The 20,308-nt window shown below is 37.4% G+C and overlaps 2 protein-coding genes across 2 annotated transcripts; one reads left to right on the top strand and one right to left on the bottom strand.

Annotated features, from left to right (window-relative positions):
* Window positions 1–6,363: 6,363 nt before the first annotated feature.
* Window positions 6,364–7,471, bottom strand: LOC110768318 (thaumatin-like protein 1). The gene is made up of 2 exons (XM_088249742.1): window positions 7,335–7,471; window positions 6,364–7,217 (listed from the first exon to the last, which is right to left on the bottom strand). Exons 1-2 carry the CDS (start codon window positions 7,399–7,401, stop codon window positions 6,538–6,540), a joined length of 747 nt encoding a protein of 248 aa, XP_088105868.1. The 5' UTR covers window positions 7,402–7,471; the 3' UTR covers window positions 6,364–6,537.
* Window positions 7,472–10,355: 2,884 nt separating this feature from the next.
* On the top strand, window positions 10,356–11,521 carry ZFP6 (zinc finger protein 6). The gene has a single exon (XM_021972066.2). The coding sequence runs from the start codon at window positions 10,408–10,410 to the stop codon at window positions 11,053–11,055; it is 648 nt and encodes a 215-aa protein (XP_021827758.1). The 5' UTR covers window positions 10,356–10,407; the 3' UTR covers window positions 11,056–11,521.
* Window positions 11,522–20,308: the final 8,787 nt, after the last annotated feature.

Below are 20,308 nucleotides of genomic sequence, written 5' to 3'. Positions count from 1 at the left end.
ATGAGGAATTTGATTTAGGGTTTTGGATTTGAATATGAGAAATTTGAGATAAGGATTTAGAGACAACCTAGGATCGATTGCTCTGATACCATGCTAAAATATGAATATGGTTTGACTACTTTGGTGTAACATCCCGACCCAAAATTTTAGACTATTCACTAATTAATTAAATTAAAAACGGAATTTCCAATTTTGCCCTTGAAGTGGGGGCAAAAAGGGGTCATTTTATCCGAGAAGAGTTTGGAGCAACGGGTGATATTTTTAGGAAGGTTGTACTGAGCCAAGTAAGTAGACACGCGGTAGGCTCGATTCGGACTTGAAACGAAAAAGTTACGAATGGAAAATTCATCGAGGGCATAATTGAAATTATTTCAAAATTTAATTTGATTAAAATCAGAAATTCCTTTTTCATTTTCTATTTCTCTCTCTCTCTCTCTCTCTCTCTCTCTCTCTCTCTCTCTCTCTCTCTCTCGTGCGACACCCCCTCCCCCGACTTTTTCTTCAGCCGCCACGCTGCACCACCGGCCACGAGACCGGACCGGTTCGACGCGTCTTCCCTCCCCCGTCAGTTCCCGACCAGCCTCAGCCATCCCCGTCCACTGTGCTCGCCGGAACTGTCGCGATTTTTCAGTCCGTCGATCTCCGCCGTCCGGCCATCGTTTCCGGTAAGTGAGGTATGGAATTTCATCTACTTTACGTGTTCTAGCTCGCTGTTGGATAGGTTTCCAGGAATTTTGAGAGTTTGTAGATTGATTTCGAACCCTAAAATCTGCCGGTTTTCAATTTGAAATTCCGACCATTTTCGTCGAGAATTTGGGGTATGTCCAAGAACAAAAGTGACTCCAAATTAGGTGTTTTACCTAGGGTGGGAGTTTGGAGCCAAGATTCTAAGTTTTTCCGGTCACCTGAACAGTGATCAAGCCACCCACGCGCTGCCGGAGCGTGGGGCGGCGCGTGGGCAGTCCATTAGGGGTCACATTTTATCCTAAAATGATCCTTGTGTTGTCACGAGCGCGTAGGAGTTTACGGATCTCAATTTGGATATCGTTTTGGCCTTGAACGAATTTGACATATTGTGTGATTTTCAGGTTTGATGTGTTTGGACAGTTGGATCAAACCCAATTTCACGTATGTTGTTCCCTGTATTCCTAGGATTGTATAGAAACTCGCGGATCGTGAATCGGAGCCCCGGATGTTCCGATTCATCAACTTAAAGTTTCACCGTCCGGTTGACCGAGTGTCTTCCGATGACTTTTCCAGGGCTTGAAACCTTTAGTTGGGCATTAGGGACGTCTCGTTAATCGTATTTAAGGGAAACCCGGGAAATTAGGATTTTACTTTAAAGTCTTCTTTTGAAGCGTTGGATTTTGATATCGTGTTCGTATTCTGAAATAGGTAATCCGACTCCACCTTCACAGCAGGCAGGACCTTCTCAGGGTCACGCAGCTTGGGACTACTTGTGAGTGGACTTTGTTTTCAAATAAATAGCATGGTTTTATCTTGGAATTTGCATGCATAAAAATTTAAGGATTTATTGAAAGTCACTTGTACTTTATAGTGAAACTATTATTTTCGTAAAGTATTTGAGATATTTTTGGGTTTTGACATTTTAAGTATCTTGAGTATATACAAATGATATTTGAGAAATTACTACCTATCTTTTTGGGTTGTGAGTGGGAAGTACGGGGTTGTTGTTATGAGATGTGGAAAGATGTGAGCATAGATTGTCGGTTTGAAGTGCTATAAGCACTACCCCGTGTACCTCCCCCTGGATTTGTACATGGATTATGGAAATGTGAGATACTTGGAAATATCGGAACCCGGGGCATACCTTAACAGGGTGTCGCTGTAGACCCTTAATTGGGTAGTCTGCGCACGTAGGACGGTTCCAGGCGTACAGGTCTTGATTCTTCATCCGTATGTGCTGGGTTAGAGTGTTAGTCCCCCAGTTGGACGACTCATCCCTAGCCACATGGGCGCTTGAGGCCGGATACTTGTGAGCTAGTCAACAATCCCCTGTTGGATTGTTTCCCCGGTACGATTAGGTGTGTTGTATAATTATATTATATCTCTTATACTTTATGTCTATATCTATGTATTTATATAGCTATGCATTTGTTCTGGTTTTTGAGCGAGGATACTTCCCCGCTCATCGTGCCAGTGGGCACGTGTTTCGAGAGTTTGATTTGAGATTTATAAAGAAAGGTTTGGATGGGTTGATTTATAAGTTTCACTGGATTTCGGATTTAGCTCGGGTTTGAGCAAACATTATATATATATGAATATGATGGATTTAATGCATTGGTTTTATGCATGGTTTTCTAACGGTGGGGTTATACTACTTTGGTTTAAATTGAACTAAACTTTGTTTTGTCCACTCACAATTTTCTGTTTTGCGCCCCACAGCCAGTAGTTGACTGGAACGAGCCGCAGTGCCGTGTTTTGTGCTCCTGTTTTCACGAGCTTCAGTACTTGAGCCTTCTCAGAGCCTCTGTGCTATGTAAATTCGTTAAACTTCCTTCCTACTTGTAAATTTTTGAATTCTGTTAGATGCTCTGTTATTGCCCTGTTAGGATTTGGTATTTTGAGGCCGGAGGCCATGGTTTGTAAACACTATGCTTTGTGTAATGCATGCTGGCTGTTGGGTTGTATTTAACTGTGTTTTGACAGGTTTGTAAATTTGGGATTTGTCCTGTTTACCGGGGAGACTCTGCCAAAATTTTGGTAGAAAGTCTCGGTTTTTAGTAAGTGGGCCCGGCATCTGTAGGATGTTGGATCATAGACGGGATCCGTCCCGGGTTCCGAGGAAATCCGGGGCGGGTCCTGTCATTTGGGTTGATATTTTATTCTTCTCCATAAGGAGGTATATATAGGAGTTTACATGAATGCTTTACAAGGAAATAGATACAGTAATCAATTAGGATAGTATCTCCTAATTATACAATGATTTGTTAACTATATAGAATAGGAAAGTAAATCTCTTAATTAATCAAGGAAATAAATCTCCTTGATTAATTAGGAGACTTACGTCAACAATTGCTATATAAACAGAGACTTAAAAAGAAGCTCATCACGACAACTATTATAACTGATATCAAATGGATCACATTTACATCTAACTTATTGTTGCTTGCTTCTAACTCTATCTTCGTCATGGGAATTTTCACAAATACTACCTCTCTCTTTCCTTTGTTGCTCTACTTCTTTTGACTCTCAAGTCATTACCCTCTCTATTATATACTTATATGCGCGTTCAAGGGATTTTATTTTGGGACCTTTTTGTTTTAGCTCAATAAAAACTTTAATAATAAAGAAGAGTGATCAAAATGATCAAATCGCGAAAAAAAAAAAAAAAACAAAAAGATGTCAAGGAGGTCTAGCGTAGTGGAAAAAAAACATTGACTTGCAGATCAGTTGTTTCAGTTTCGAACCCCATGACACCTTGATAATGTGTGTGAGAAAACCTTGGCAAAAAAAAAAAAAAGTGATACAAATTGAAATCGAGGGAAAACACATGAACCAAAAATCATTTCATCTTTTTTATTTTTTATTTTTATAATAGAGTTTCTAAATGCCCCCATATAATTTGATGAGATTTTCTATTTAAACCCCGCACTTCTCTTTGTTCACCCCAATACTTAAATTATTAAGCTGTAAATTTTATTATTGTGTAAAAAGACAAAAAAGGTTATCCAACTTAATACTTAACCCTAGTACATCTATACACACACCCCCACCACTATTCATATTAAGTTTTAGAAAAATACAAACTCCTCTACATCGTATTGCCAAATTACGCTTCTCAGTAGGCTAAATGTTACTTTTCCGTTGGGTAAAAAATAATAGAAGATGTTGTGTAATAGAAGCAAAGGGGAAATAAGGAGCAATTTCATACACCAGAAACAAACAATTATAGAAAACTGTTATCATCAGAAACTCACAGTAGAAAGTATACACTTGATATCCTTGAGATCCGATGCATTGAAGCACCGTGTGCTGCTAGACAATTAGGCTCCACAACTGTAGAAGATTCTTTCCAAGGCTTGAAGAGAAAGATCAGTCGTCACTTGTCCCCTTCTATTCTTAAACTGATGCCTAGCACGTACTTTTGCTTCAAACTTTCACCTCAAACAAAATCTCATGTATACTACAAATATTGTTTAATGATTTAAGTATTGAGGTGAACAAAGAAAATTGTGGGATTTAAATTGAAAATCTCTTTTATTTCTTATTTTTTCAGCTTGGGGTGTATTTAAGGGTAGTTTGGGAAGATAGTGGGGTTTTCTTAGAAATTGTGAAAATTTAAATTAAAAGTTGGGGTGAACTTAGAACATGGAGTGAACTAAGAGAAGTATGGGGTTTAAATAGAAAATCTCAATTTGATTAGTACCCGCAACACCTAAAAGAATGTCAACTTTTCACTTCTCTAGGATATACTAACTTAAAAGAAAATATTCCTGCAATGGCTGGTTCTTTTTTCTTTCTATCATTTTCTATTTCTTTGATTGGTAAATTTAAGGGTGTTAATAGAAAATTCAAAACTCTTTGTAGGTTTTACTATGACCTTATTCCTGCAATGGCTGGTTTTTTACTTTTGATTGGTAAATTTTAGGGTGTTAACAGAAAATTCAGAATTCTTTTTAGTTTTTGTGTGAGCTATCAAGCTCATTTATTATATTAAGGCCCACGTAAACAACCCAACAGAAAAAAAATAAAAAATAAAAAAGCATTCCACTGCCGGGATTCGAACTCGAATTACAATTATCCATTTGTGAGTATTGCTACAACAGACTTATTGACAATTTTGAAGAGACATAAGTTATATGAGGAGTTTCCTTGGGCACTGTGCATTTATTTTGAAACTTACTTTTTTTTTGTTAATGTATGTATATATTTTGTTAGTTTATTTTTATCAACATTTCAACAAAAAACAATTAAATTTCCGACGATGTTTCATATATACTACCTTGGTGCCAATTGGTTTTTTATTTTCATTTTTTGAATTTAAGAATTACGAAAGAGAATCCAACCAAAAAAAGAAGAAGAGAGAAGTACGCTTATTTAAAGTTTCAATGTGCGTAATAAATTCATTTCAACAAGAAAAAAAAACACGAAGTAAGGATAATTTTTGGTTTTTTGAATGTTTTACTATTCTCTCTCTATCTTTTGCTTTATATATCATATTTATATGAGTTCGATAAACGATAAAAAAACATGAAGTGAAAATAAAATACAAAATGAATGTCTGGATAAAAAAAACACATGGACTAAATACTCTCGACAAGTGCTTGTAGTTTGTATGATCTTAAAGTCTTACATTCTTTAGTAGTCTCCGTGTATATAAATTTGTATATTAACGGATTGTATGATTGAGAAAAATCAACACAAAACCTTTCATGTTTTAACAAGTCCAAAAGTCTTGTGCAGGGTTCATTTTCACTTCCTGAAGCCGCATGGTGAAAGTCAAGTCGGTCCCTCAATTGCTCTGGGCTGGGAAAAGTCATAGTTGTACACAAATCCTAATTATTGTAGTAGAAGAAAAACATGCATATATATGGTGTTTCCATTTTCAGTGGAAAAGGCTGACGAAACCCACTTAAGAGATATCAATCGACATATGGCATGTCGCAATTTTCATATCAATTTTCTACAATGTTCACTTTGGAAAACCATGCTTTCCTATTTTGAAGAGGAGACTTTTACAACCTTGCAAGTCTTGGCATTATTGACTATGGAACCATTCTTGCAATGGTACCTGTAATTTTTGTCTCTAAGCCACCTTGTATACCATGGTGATTTACTGTATCTATTTCCTTGTAAAGCACCCTTATAAACTCCTATATATTTCTTTATGGAGAAGAATACAACTAACTTAAAGTATTCAAACCATATTCATCTTTTAACAATATGCAGCCGTCAAGCATTGAGAAGTAATCATCTTCTCCAAAACAAAATTTGTCTCTAATTCACCAAAACAGTCTCTGGTGGTTGTCTATTGATTTTTTAAATAAAGAACTTTAGAAATTATTATCCTTCTAACATTAATTAGATGATCTACCTTCAGATGCTGCAAATGTAAATGGCCATGGGTGCTGTTGATTCATTGTTGGAATATGAAGTTATATGTAGTCTGTTTGAAATGGCCATACTTGTGTTTCTCAGTGTTGTTCATACTGTAGTTTCGTAAATGGCCATGCTTATTCCTTACCAGCTATGACAGAAAAATACAATCCGTATTTAAACTCCCGTTTGATAACCATTTCAATTGCAGCTAACTCTCTTTATATTATGCTCATGCTTTTTTGGTGGAAATAATGCATCATATAAAGAAATGAAGGGAACAAAAATTTGAAAGCCATGAACGAAAATAAAATCCAAACATTTATTCCTTTATTTGATCGTCTGCATTACAAATTCTTGACATCAACAATGTGTCAAGATCCAGGAAATTTATTTATTCTTCTCTATTATTGGGAACTATATGTATAATATCATAACATATAAGATCCCATTATATATATATATATATATATATTCTTATGGGCAGAATGTGATGAGGTAGTCAGGTCTAGCACTGCATGTAAAGGTGCTGCTCTTGTCATCATAAGCATAGCTATAAGCTTGAGGGCACTGGGTCTTAAAGAGCCGAGAGTAGTCAGTGGGAGGGCATGTCTCCGGCTTGTCGTTAGGTGGAGTGCAACAGTATTTTGGCTTGTTGAACGCTAAGCAAGCGCTCTTGCATGCAATTACGCTTCCATCAGATCCCTTCACTTGTAACTCAGCCGGGCACACCTTGTTAACATCGGCAGGGCAAGTTGAGGCCTTACACTCGCCGGTGCCGCCTTGTGGAGCCACGGCCATGGGCAAGTTGAAGCCATCAACAAGACTAACGTCGTAGAAATCTTGACCCCCGTTCGCAGCAATAGTGATTTCTACTAATGTAGCGGGCGGAGCTGCGCCGTTACCGTTGCATGAGACTTGGCCAGAGCCACAATCTGCGGTGGCACAAGTGAACTTTCCTGAGGCGTCCGTGGAGCACCTGGTTCGGCCAAAGAAGCGACCGGACCATGGGGACGGAGCATCCACAGACCGGCTAATTCCGGTTGCTAACTTGAACCCGGTAAGTGATAATTGAGGTTTTTGGTCACCGGTTAGGGTTCCTGGCCAGACAGTGTAGGAACATTTGTTTGTGAAAGTGATTTTAGCGGCATGTGCACCTGCATATTCAATGTACATAAAACCATGATCATAAGAATAAAGATTACAGAGACAACTGTAAAAATAAACTTTTGATCGATATCTGATCACCTAACAAAGTTTGTATAATATTATACCTGAGAAGAAGAGGATGGCCAAGGTGGTGAGGCCGAGGAGAGCTGCTTGGCTCTTCATCATCATCATGGAAATGTCTTAATTGGCTTGCTGTTGCTGATAAACTTAATTAACTTGTAATTTGGTGAGGAGGATGATGATAAACTTGGGTGCCAAGGGGTGCTTTATATAGGGCTTGTAGCGTGCCTAACTTTTGATCTTTTTCTTGCTACTTTGATTACGGTTCTAAGCTGCCATGGTAACACGTAAGCAGGACACTAAGGAAACTAACAAAGACTAGGAGGGAGAGAATTGGAGAAATGCCAACCTTATCAAATTAAAACGTTGGTTAAAAACAGTGTGATTTTGAGAAACAGCCACGTAACCATGTTCATAGCGTGATTGATGGACCACCAGGCTGCCATGAAGGAGATGCACGGAGAGAAAAGTAAAACAAGGAAGGAAAAGTGGTATTTCCCTTCATTTTTTTCTTTGGATACATCCCAAGTAACCTTTTATTGTCAGCTTCAATTTTCCTCATCCCATCCAGTCATATTGAATCGCCAAACCACTATTCTAGAACCCTCGTCCACACCACATCTATAAGAGAACTGAAGGGGTACTTGGTCATCTCATCATCTAATCATTCGTTAGGGTTTTGCCTAGATCCCACAGAACGAACGGTGAGGATTTCTGAGGCTTCTAAAGCCCAAGATGAAGAGGATCATGACGGTGGAGTAGAATCTAGGGTTCGAAAACATCGCATCGATGACTACCAGAGTTATATTTGTTTAATTCGTTTACTTGGTTATTATGGTTAGGCAAGGGTGGCTCTGGATACCATGAAGAAATGAATGAAAGAGGTAATTTTTTCTGCTTCTCATTGAATGAAGGAATCAATACTGTACACATTTGTACAATCTGAATAGGTTATTCTAGAATACAATTCTGTTATGATCATGGTGAGGTGTAACAATCTGAGATAATTTAGGAGCTCATCAACCTTTTTCACAAGATCATTTGGACGTATTAGCTGTGCTTCTAGAATTGCTGACTTGAGTTTGTGCTTTAGTGTGCTGAGCTTCACTGTACATTGTCTGAGCTTGGTTCTTACTATCAGTTTGGATTAAAATTTGTTTGGACATATCTGCTGACCCGAATAGAGGTATAATTTCTTATAAGTTTAGTTTTAAATTTTCCTTGTTTGGGATGGATATTTTTGAACCAAGAATATGTCACACTTCTCTAATATATATATGTTCATGATGTTAACTGGATCATATGCCCTAAACTTACTGTCACGCCCATATCCGGAAATAAAGAATATTCCTGAATCAGGGTGCGCGTATTGAACAAAATAAAATAAAAAAGACTGAAAAATTGGTTAAAATACATTACCCTTATATAAAAATGGTCACATCTAATTTGTGTTCTCATACTGATCATTTAAGGACTAATTATATGAGTAATATGCTAGACTTGATGGTGATATGGTGCTGATGGGAAATATTTAGTCTATGTGTTTTCCAGAAGTACAGGCTTAACAGCAGGGGAGTCCAAACCAGCTACTGCCAATAGTTACCAAAGGACACCCCCATTTTACTACAGGGACTTTTGGAACCCAAGCACTTCTGATCAGACCAACTTTTAAGCAGCACCAGATCAAAGCTACTGGGAATGGTGGAGTTAGAATTGGAGGTGGGTCTTCAAGTGGTGGCCCTATCAGCAGCAGGGGAAATTGCAGAAATGAAAAAATCAAGTGGTGGCCCTGATTGTACTTTGTGCATGCAGTCGTTCGGTTTTTATTCACCACATCTTTTGAACATCTCTCTACGTGCCTTAGTTTCTCCTAGAATGGACAGAAATCTCCCGGGGGCTTTAAAATACTATATATATTAAAATAATGCTTGTGGCCCCCAACAATAAAGAGAATAAGGGATTTTATCCCTCCAATGGCTAAGTTACTCCTGCATCCCACCAACATAATTAATAAAAATTAAAAGAAACAGCTAATCAAATCTTTTTTTTCACAAATATCTTTAAGAAAATAGGAAATAAAAAAATAACGGGTTATTGTTATTTATTTATTTATTTACAAGTTTTGATTCTGAATGATTGTTCATGTACTCATTATGTTTATAGTTTAGCACATCGACTACAATTGGCTTTAGTTGCATCATTAAGGAAGTTATTCATGTTCACCACTTTTTCACTAAATTTACTTGTATTGTCAATATGTTACATATGGCCCGTCTCTTGTAAGTGGGTTTGTGCTAAAATAGCCATTTTTCACAACTTTTATTCTATAATAGCCTTTGCTAGATACAGTGCCTCTTTGTTGTCCCTATAGTGTCTCTTTATACGCCAAGTTTTTAATTTGGACTACACACACTTCAAACAAAAGCATTTGTGTTACAAAACTGGATGTATGTATAATAGTACAGCCACATTTTGATTTAATGTATGCTGTTTCCCAAATCGTGCTTGAAATGATTGCAAGATTCTAAGAAAGAAGAGCTTCAAATGATTTCCAAATATACCTCATGGTCTCACGTCTGGACCCTCCTCAGCTTCAGATAAAAAAGTTATTTTCTTCTTCATGTAAATAAGCCAAGTTAGGTGCAATTATTCTGAACCACCCTCAGCTTCGACCCGTGTGGTCATGGTCAATTGTAGGCTAACTAAAACACTCTGCTAGATTTTAAGTGTACCAAGAACAAATGCCTCAGTTAGCACCTAAATAATCTACATGCAGATAACTTTGCAGTTTGAGAATTGTATCCAAAAAAGAAAGGAAAAAAAACCACCACCACAAGAAAATGGTACAAGTATAATCTAAAGTTCTGGTTTTCTTGCTCCATGTTGTTGCTTCTAACTCTATCTTTGTCATGGGAATTTTCATAACTACTACCTCTCTCTTTCCTTTGTTGCTCTACTTCTTTTGACTCTCAAGTCATTACCTATCTATTACTTCATCGATCCGCAGCTTTTAAATAGCTCACACATGCAAGTTATTGCCACTAATTATAAGGTCACCCATTAATTCCATTTGTATCCTCCTAATCTCTCTCATCTCATCTCCAAAACCAACCTTTGATGGCTGATGATATTATTGATTATGATACAAAGCTAAATACAATTTCCACAGTAACTTCCGCTTCCACACCTCTTAAGCTCTTTGGCTTCAACATATCAGAAGATCACTACAACTCAGATATAACCAAATCTTCATCTGCGTCGCAAGAATCCGGCCTCCGTAAATATGAGTGTCTGTACTGCTGCCGTGAGTTCAGCAATTCCCAGGCCTTGGGAGGCCACCAGAATGCTCACAAGAAAGAAAGGCAAATCCTAAAGCGTGCACAAGTGCATGCTAGCAGCCGAAACTTGGCTACTTCACACGTCCAAAACCCGGTCATATCGGCATTCATTTCACCGTCACACCTCTTCGCCTCTATGATGGTTCCGACAGCGGCGCCCCCACAATCCCCGTCATGTCTTTACATGGCACATGCACCTGTAAACATATCGGACCGCGACGCATATCTCTCCGGGACTGGCCTCTCGCCATTAGGGAGGCATGTCTACCGCAAGGCCGGGATAGGGGAATGTTTGATGATGAGGGCTTCGTCTCAAGAAGGGGTTGGAAATCATGCTAGTTTTTCGCAGGAAGATGAGGGTGGGATTAAGCTTGATAAAGGTTTGGGATTGAATTTGCATCTCAGCCTTGGGCCTGCTTCGCAATGATTTGGGCTTCATTCTAGGACCAGCTTGCTTTGGGTAAATTTCCTATTTTTCTTTTTCTTTTTAGACTTTTTAAATTGTTTTCTAAATTTCACGGTCCATGAAAAAAAATATTTCATGATCAAATCAAATAGGAATCTCAGCGACTATTAGAACGTTAGCATCCAATGTAAAACCAATTCACAATAGGTGGAGAAGTCCAAAATATGTTTTAAGCACCAAAGTTTCCATCTTCCAATGTGCAACACTGTCTTGCATCTTCCAATGACAATAGCCGCAAGTTGGATTCTACTCAAGTTAAAGAAGAAGCTAGCTGCTATAGAAACAAACTTAAAAAGAAGCAGTCAATTCGAAGATTGTTCTATCACATGCGTGCCTTGGTATGATTTCCAATTGATTATTCAATGTCTCAATCTATTAGACTTCTTCAAGTGTTTGACCTATTAGTTTCAGCTTTTACAAACCACTTTCATACATCCGTTAATATAACTTTCAAATCCTATGTTGATCAATAACACGACACGACTTTGGACCACCATTTTTGCCTACCGCAGCTTGACAAATTATATAAATTAACAAATAAAAATTCAAAAGAAAGACAAGTTGTGTGCTTAAATAAACTGAAGGATATTTTACTTGCGTTTGATGCACTGATATTCTTCTCAACTTGCTTACAAATTGTGTGCTCCAACATATTTATAAACTGGAAAAGGCGTTGACATTACATAAAATGCCTTTCTAATAATTGAGCTGGTGACACTAAATTACAAAAAATTTATTGTTCTAATCCAATAATTGTTGCCAAAAAAAAAAAGGATGCTTCTGCTCTCGCAAGGATTCTTTTTTTTCTTTTTTTTTAAATACAAGCGAGACTAGGGGAGAGGGGGAATCGAACCTTGGACCTCGAGTGCAGGGGTAATGCTCTTAACCACTTGAGCTACAAGCCCCTCGCACTGGCAAGGAATCTACCATTTATATTGTTAAGCATTTTCTTTATGACTCTTGGCAAATCAATAGGTCTTGGAAGACAATATAAGATGAAGCGAAAATTTCAGTTCATTAAGATGGGACAGTTGATGCTGGTTTTATCATTATAGACTCAAATGGCCAAATTAAGGGCCCGTTTGATAACCATTAATTTCAATTTTAGTTTTTAGTTTTCATTTTTTTTGCTAGAGTATAGAGGAAAAAGATGGAGAATAATGGAAGTGAGAATGAGAGAGAAGATGAGAGGGGAGCATGCGAGGGAGGAGTAACAAAAGTAAAAACAAAAACTAAAAATTGAAATATATTTGAAGTTGTTTTCACTTTTGTTACTCTCTCTCTTTCTCTCTCTCTCTCTCATTCCACTACTAAAAAACTGGGCAGAAAGCACGATCTAAAGGCCACAAAAAAGAGGGTTGTGCCCTTTTGAATCACATTGGACATAGATATATAATATTTGTGTCATATGTAGAAAAGGCACAATAGTTTTGTGTCCAAATTGAATAGAAGAAGGAAATAATTGTGCTTAAGTGAATTTAGGCACAACTTTTGTGCCAAATTCACATACTTGTCACTTCGTTGTCAGTACACTTTTATCATGTGATTTAATAAGGCATAGATATTTGTGCCCAACTAGCTGACATTTCTGAAAAAAGTCTTGTGAGCCGTCATATAGATATTTTTGTGTCCTTTTGCTTAAATATTAATAAAAAATTATAACCACAAAACCTTATTTGTGCCTTTTAGTTATCAATAAAATTTGTTTGGAAACAAGGGTCCCAAGCAAAGTTCTTCTGTTGGTACAAGTCCAGTTAATTATTCTCCACAAAAAACTGAACATAGCAATGGATTCTAGAAAAAAAGTTTCGAAAAATTTGTTTGGAAGCAAGGGTCCCAAGCAAAGTTCTTCTGTTGGTACAAGTCCAGTTAATTATTCTCCACAAAAAACTGAAGTTATCATCATTGAAAACTCACCACCTAGAAAAGCCAAACACCTATCTTCAAGGCCGGTGCCACCAACTTTGCAGGGGAAGCAAGACAAATATGCAGGGCAAATATCATATGCTTGTCAAGTGATATTGAAGTTCTTTTGACAATCTTAGATGCAACAGAGTCAGATATTAGCACAGTTCCAACAAAGTTGGTGCATGGAATAATTGGTATGAGGAGTACAAAAGCCAACTTCAGCTGGAACAATCTTCCGGATATTACAAACCCGGATAAAACCATGTATAACCACCAAGTCCCCTCTAGCTAACATGGACTTGTATTTATGTAATGTTTAACTCTTGTTTTTCGTCAGATTATCTTTAATTCTTCATGTAATGATATTTTCATATACTTAGTATTTGGTTTTAAATAAATTATGTATGACAAATTACTTTATTAAAAAAAATTATATAAGCAATGAGTTTTTTTCATTATATAAAATTCTACTTCAAACCATTGTTCACCATTTTGTTTTTGAAAACCACAATGTTCTTTACCATTATCCATAAAAAAAATATGTGCTTCATCATGAAACAATCACTGTATTGGATACATTTGACATTTTTGTGGCCTATAGAGAGCACGAAAATTGAATTTTTGTGGCCTAGAGAAAACACAAATATTAGATTTTTGTGGCCTATAGAGAGCACGGATACTAGATGTTTGTGGCCTATAGAGAACACGAATATTGGATTTTTGTGGCTCAATATTAGACACGCATTTCAAAGTCTTGTGACTTATATATATAGAGCACAAATATTGATTTTTCGTGCCTTTGTACTACACAATTTCCAAAGTATGTTAACCTATAAAGAACAAATGTACTGAAAATGTGTCTGTTTAGCTTGCCTAATAGAGCACACATACTGAAATCGTGTGTTTAGGTTGCCTATAGAGCACGAATAGGAAACGTTGTGTCTCTCTGACTCACGTTTCCATAAATCATCCCTCATATGCCTGGTATAGCACGTCCCATCCGTTGAAAAAGTTGAATATATATAGGTCACGTTTGTATCATTCGTGCCTATACAATTTGTATTACATGCATGAATCCAAATTTATGTCTTTTATATATAAAATGTTCACACGTACACCATTTCAATTTCAAATAAATTTGTTTATGTTCTGACATAGTGTTTCTATCCTTCACACAAAATGGGAGATCGTCGTACCCGTCCTGTAAGAATAGGAACTCAATCTCCAGCTCCTAGTGAGTCATCACATAACTCAACCACCTCAACTGTTTCAACACAAATTTCTTCAACAAACCATTATGCTCTACCTATGAGCCCTCGTATTAATGCTTCGCGGTCACCTGGTGGAAACATACGTACACATGAATAGCTAATAGCCGGTAATGATAGTCATCGCACAAATACTCTCCACCAGTTCAAGATGTGGCACCTAAGACTCATAGGTGGGTGTTGCCTAGTTGGTTTTATCAACATGTGGCTCATGAAGATTCAAATGGCTGAACAGTTTAAATCAATGTTGGCGAATGTGGGAATATCAGTAGATGTTAATGCCATGGTAAGTGGATAATTTACTTCAATGGCGCAGCAATAGTGTGGAAGTTCTCAAGCTCAGATGATAACACAAGGGTATAAGGCACGTCTTGGAATGCAGTGTGTAACAAATTCTCCATGATCAGATGCAACTCATGATGCTACAGATTGTCATAGTGCAAATTCTAGTTAGTTTCAGACTTGATGTATATTTTCTATTTGGTTGTGATAGTATTATGTGTTGGGGGTTGGATAAGTTAGATGACTGTTGGGGGTTGGATAATATTTTGAAGCATAAGTTCGATGGTTGTTTTGTGCTGGGGGTTGGATAAAATTTTGTGGAACTTGAAGCATAAGTTAGATGATTGTTTTTCTTACTTGGTTGGAGACTATGTCTTCAATTTTTGGGTTGCTATTTTGACCACTAGTTGAAGCCTTTTGATGACCAAGATGTACATGATATTAGGCAAGTGTTGTGAATTGCGTTTAGATTTTAGACCAGGTTTAGAAGATGAAGATGTACATTGAAGCAGATGTTTTTGGTAGCATGTGTAGGATCCTCATTATGTAGATGTATCCAACTATAATGCTGCAAACTAATGAATTTTTACGTTATACTTATGCCCTTGCAAACTATAATGTTAATCTGTGTTGGGATGTTTATAATTTTCATTTCGCTGCAATTGGACATTGTTAAAGTGATAATAGTTTATTGTCTTTTATGTACAAACCCAAGTTCATATGGTTTTATGGTATCCAAAGACTTTATATTGCTACATTTATAAAGTGCTTAAGGGCTAATATGTGCGATGGTTGGGTAAAACACTAAGTGTATAGGATTTGGAAATGTTCAAAATATGACATATTTTTTCCTTCTAATTAAATTATTTGTTTTTAATAAAAAAAAATTATTTATTTTTATTTTTATTTTTGCCAAAATTATTGATTTTTATTAAAATCCAATAAAATAGTAGTTACAATGGTTCTAATGTTGCACAGTAAGCACACATGTACAAGAACTGAAATTAGGAAAAGCTTATTTTTTTTTAAAAAAAACTAAAATTGGGAAAAGTAAATTGGTTGGAAACAGGTTAATATGTTTTCTCTTTTTATTATTTTTTTTAAAAGAACTTATTGTATTGAGCACGATTTCAATTGTGCTTAGTTCTTTTCATTTAAAAAAAAAAACTTATTGTATTAAGCATGGTTTTAAATTGTGTTTAGTTTTTCAAAATTATAAATATATATTCCTTGTAGGGCCACCACATATTGTTTTTCAATGATCCGAATTGTCTAATTTTTAGAATTCCCTCAAACATATTTGCAAAAAATCAAGCAAAGATGGTAAACATTTGCAACTTACTAGTTATGAAGTATCACTACCGTTGTAAGATCCCACTTTGACCAACGGAGAGGGGGTTGATGTGCCTTATATGTACATGCCCGCATCAATCTAGCACGAGGCCTTTTGGGAGCTCACTGGCTTCGGATTCTTAGGAACTCCGAAGTTAAGCGAGTTGGGGGCTAGAGCAATCCCAGGATGGGTGACCCACTGGGAAGTTGGTCGTGAGCTCCCAGAAACAAAACCGTGAGGGCCAGAGATGGGGGGCCCAAAGCGGACAATATCGTGCTACGGCGGAGCTGATCCCGGGATGTGAGAATTTGGTATCAGAGCCACTCTGCCGTGTGGTGCAAGTGTGTCGACGAGGACGTCGGGCCCTTAAGGGGGGTGGATTGTAAGATCCCACTTTGACCAAAGGAGAGGGGGTTGATGTGCCTTATATGTACATGCCCGCATCAATCTAGCATGAGGCCTTTTGGGAGCTCACTGGCTTCGGATTCTTAGGAACTCCGAAGTTAAGCGAGTTGGGGGCTAGAGCAATCCCAGGATGGGTGACCCACTGGGAAGTTGGTCGTGAGCTCCCAGAAACAAAACCGTGAGAGCCAGAGAGGGGGGGCCCAAAGCGGACAATATCGTGCTACGGCGGAGCTGATCCCGTGATGTGACAACCGTCATACCTTTCAAATGTTTGTTTTCGAACTCCCTGTCATTCATTGCAAGTGAAAGAAGTGCACTTTTAGCTTTGGCGTAAGTGATGTAGGTAGTGTTATTTGGTGTCATGGTGCACACACTGATCTTGCCATAGAAATCGAATAGTACTTCAAGCTCAGTAGCCCTTCGATGCTTGTTGTACTGTAAAATTTCTATGGTTCTTCCTGTCACCGCCATTAGTATGAGATATGCAAAGGGAGCTGCCAATCCAATTTGTTAACTATGGGTCAACAAAGGTTTATAATTTGAAGTATGGATTCAAACACACACTCACAGAGTACCAACAAAAGCAAATTAGAGGAGACAACCAACTATGATGTGAAACTTACAATCATGAGAACATGAAATAAACAATCAAATAACATACACCAAACACTAAACTGAGTCCTCAGAATGGAAAACAACACCAAACAAACCAATAACACTTGAAACTGAACAAGCCAATAAAAATATATCAACTATTGAAACAAAGATGATCTATATAAATTTATAATGATCTGTGTTAAAGCCAATAAAACTAAAAAGAATCATTTGATATATAAGCCTAGTAGTTTAATAGAGCATAATTTAAACGAAAGATTTTGCAATTAACAGATTGAGAGTGTGTGAAAATCTGTCAAGCCAAACCTAAAACGAAACATTTTGCAATTAACAGAGTCAACAGACACTTGTCTCAATTCAATCACCATAGCAATTAAAGGCAGTCATTTTTAATCCAAAAGAGTTTTCCATTAAACAAATCAATCCAAGACTCCAAATTCCTAGGACGAGCTGTAGTTGTGATAGGAGCGAAGGTGCAAGTGCCGATTTTAAGGGGGGCGACGCAGTCAAGTGAGTGTCGCAAGCAAGAAACCACAACCCAGAGGAAAAATACTTTACCCCTGCAAATTCTTGGTTGATGCCCACAATGAGTTTGATATATCGCTCCAAAGAGGAAGAAAGAATAGCTGCAGAAGCAGGGGTGCACGTTGCTTTCTTTGTTTTAAAAGTCACCAAGCCAAACGACGTCGTTTTGGCATGTCAGTAATTATTATTATTATTATTTTATAAACCATGTGAAACCAAAAAAAGGAAAATAATAGGACCATCATTATCAACCAAGTCTGAGGTGTGAAGCTTCAACGAGGCTATAATGCGGGGAAAGTTATGGGGGGTAAGTTTTGCGGGGTTCACTTTATAGCCATCAGATCAATCAAGGGGCTATGGATAGTTGAGATCAAATTTTACCACCAGGTAGGTGAAGAACTCAAACCTGAAATTAATACCTAGCAAAGTTTGAAGATGTTGGACACCCAAAGGTTGAAGTTTAAACACAAAAACCCATAGCTCTAAGAAACCCATTGCTAAACTGGTTCGGAAGAAGGCTTAACGATGGTTGAAGGCAACTCCGTTCTTTAAACCCTGAAAAATTAGTTACTTTAAGTGGAAGGGTTGAAGTCGTGGAAGGAGCGGAGCCGTATTCCTTGGAGCAAAGCTGCAATTCTTCCATTTTGGAAGTGATAGGTTCCATTTCTAGAGCAAAGCCGTGATTGTTCAAGTAGAACCATCATTTGTTAAGTAATTTAGTGGGATTTCAGTTTAGGGTTAGGGTAACAGTTTTCCCCTATTTTTACAGTCAATGGTGTTGGATTTGGCATTTTGTGTTTGCGGTTCACTTGCATTTTAGTTTTTGTTTGAGTATATGTAAAATACCTAGTCGTAATATGATTGTGCAAATACCTGGTAGTAAGTGCAAATACTAATATGATTGTGCAAATACCTTGGAAGCATCCTCTGTTTTGAGCTCTAGGAAACATGTTGTACTTTGTATTAATTTTTACTCAAACTTTTGGAACATTGCCCTTGTGTATAAGGTAGCCATTTGTTTGTTCATTAGTATCGGTAGAGTACATTGAGGCATTTCAAATGCATTGATGTGATCAGCAAGTAACTCTTTTTTTGTTCAGCTATAAAATACTCAGTCACTAGTTCGACATCATGGTTCCTCAACTTCCCACTCACACTATATTCAAGATTATAAATATGCTTTTTGGTAAAACTGATTTTATCCATTCCTCCGGATTGCACTTCGAAAACTTACCTTCTTATGAGTGGGGATATTAACTGAACCGAATTATTTTGTGAGTACTTTTGTAGCATTTGAAATACGATGGTGTGATCTCAAAAAATGCACTCTTTCTGAGGGTGTCATCGTATGAATGTGTCCCTTTACAACAAGAGAGATGATATACTTCTTGCGCCCATTTGTCTTCACAACCACAACCTTAGCCTTGCAATCATATCTACTTATCCCTCGTTTTCTTTTTCTCAGCCAAGTTTTATCTTTCCTATGTTCACCTTGTTTGCAACATACAAATTCTTTCCTCATAATCTCTTTATTGCTTTTTCCCTAAAGATGGAATGATGTCGAACACCAAAGCCAGCAAAAAATGTATATCTATTGTAGAAATCATAAACGAGGTCAAGCGAGTTGAACTCCATCCCAACTGCTACTATATCCTCATTTATTACTTCAAGTATTTAAATCGTCACATTAGCTATTACAAAACCATCACTCTCCTCTGAGCCCCCAGACATTTGACCCATATATATATATATATATATTATTGAACTGCTTCTATATTATTGCATAGCAAACATTAGTTCATTAATCAAACATTACTGCATTGCAAACATTAGTGCATATCAGTGCATTCCAATTACACAAAACTTTAGCCAAATTGACAGAAAAGATGCAAAGCCCAACTTGTTGAATTCCGATTACACAAATGAAGTCGGGTTCTAATGCATCCAACGAGTAATTTCAACCTGGTTTCAACAATGCACCCTGTTTTGAAAACGAAGACTCTTTGATTGCGGGGACTCAATCTCCACCACAATCGAGGAACACAGTGAGGGGCTGATGAGAATGGAGCGAGTCTAGGGTTTTTGGATCTTTGTAATTGTGGGTTTATGTTAGGTTGGAAGAGAGAGGAGTGAGGTTTTGAGTTTTTTAGAGAGAGGGAAATATCCTGAACTGAAGTTAGGTTCTAACGCATCCAACGAGTAATTTCAATCCGGTTCTAATAATGCACCATGTTTTGAAAACTAACCATCTGATTTAATTGGATGGCTCTTAGAAAGCCCCCCCCCCCCCCCCCCCCCCCCCACACACACACACACAACCCGCATAACTTACCCCGCATTTAACTACTTCGACAAAATTGGGCTCCCTTTCCTTGGGGTGACTACTCCATTAATTTTTGACATGTTTAAAATTCTATAGTTAAACTAAAATTGTATTATATATTGGACTCCCTTTCCTTGGGGTGACTACTCCATTAATTTTTGACATACTTGAAATTCTATAGTTAAAATTGTATTATATATATATATATATATATGTAATTGTATACTTAAATGTGTTCAAGGGATTTTATTTTGAGTCTTGTTTTTTAGCTCAATAAAAACTTTAATAATAAAGAACAGTGATAAATTTTTTTTATCAAATATAGCAAAACAAAAAGATGTCAATGAGGTCTAACTTAGTGAAAAAGGGCCTTGACTTGCAGAGGCGGACGCACAGTGGGACAAATGGGGTCAGGTGACCCCATGGAAGCTAGAAAAAATGGTTGTGGAGGTCTAAGGCGACCTCATGGATTACTGGTGTGCGACCCTATGGCGCACACCACCTGTTCGATGAAATGCCGCAGAAGCCTTGCACTATAGCTCCCTTTCACTGCAC

This window comes from Prunus avium, chromosome 3, assembly GCF_965620075.1.
Source record: "Prunus avium chromosome 3, drPruAviu1.hap1.1, whole genome shotgun sequence".
In the NCBI taxonomy this organism is placed as follows: Eukaryota; Viridiplantae; Streptophyta; class Magnoliopsida; order Rosales; family Rosaceae; genus Prunus; species Prunus avium.
Note: the sequence above shows the minus strand (reverse complement) of the source record. Positions and strands in the feature narration are given on the sequence as shown.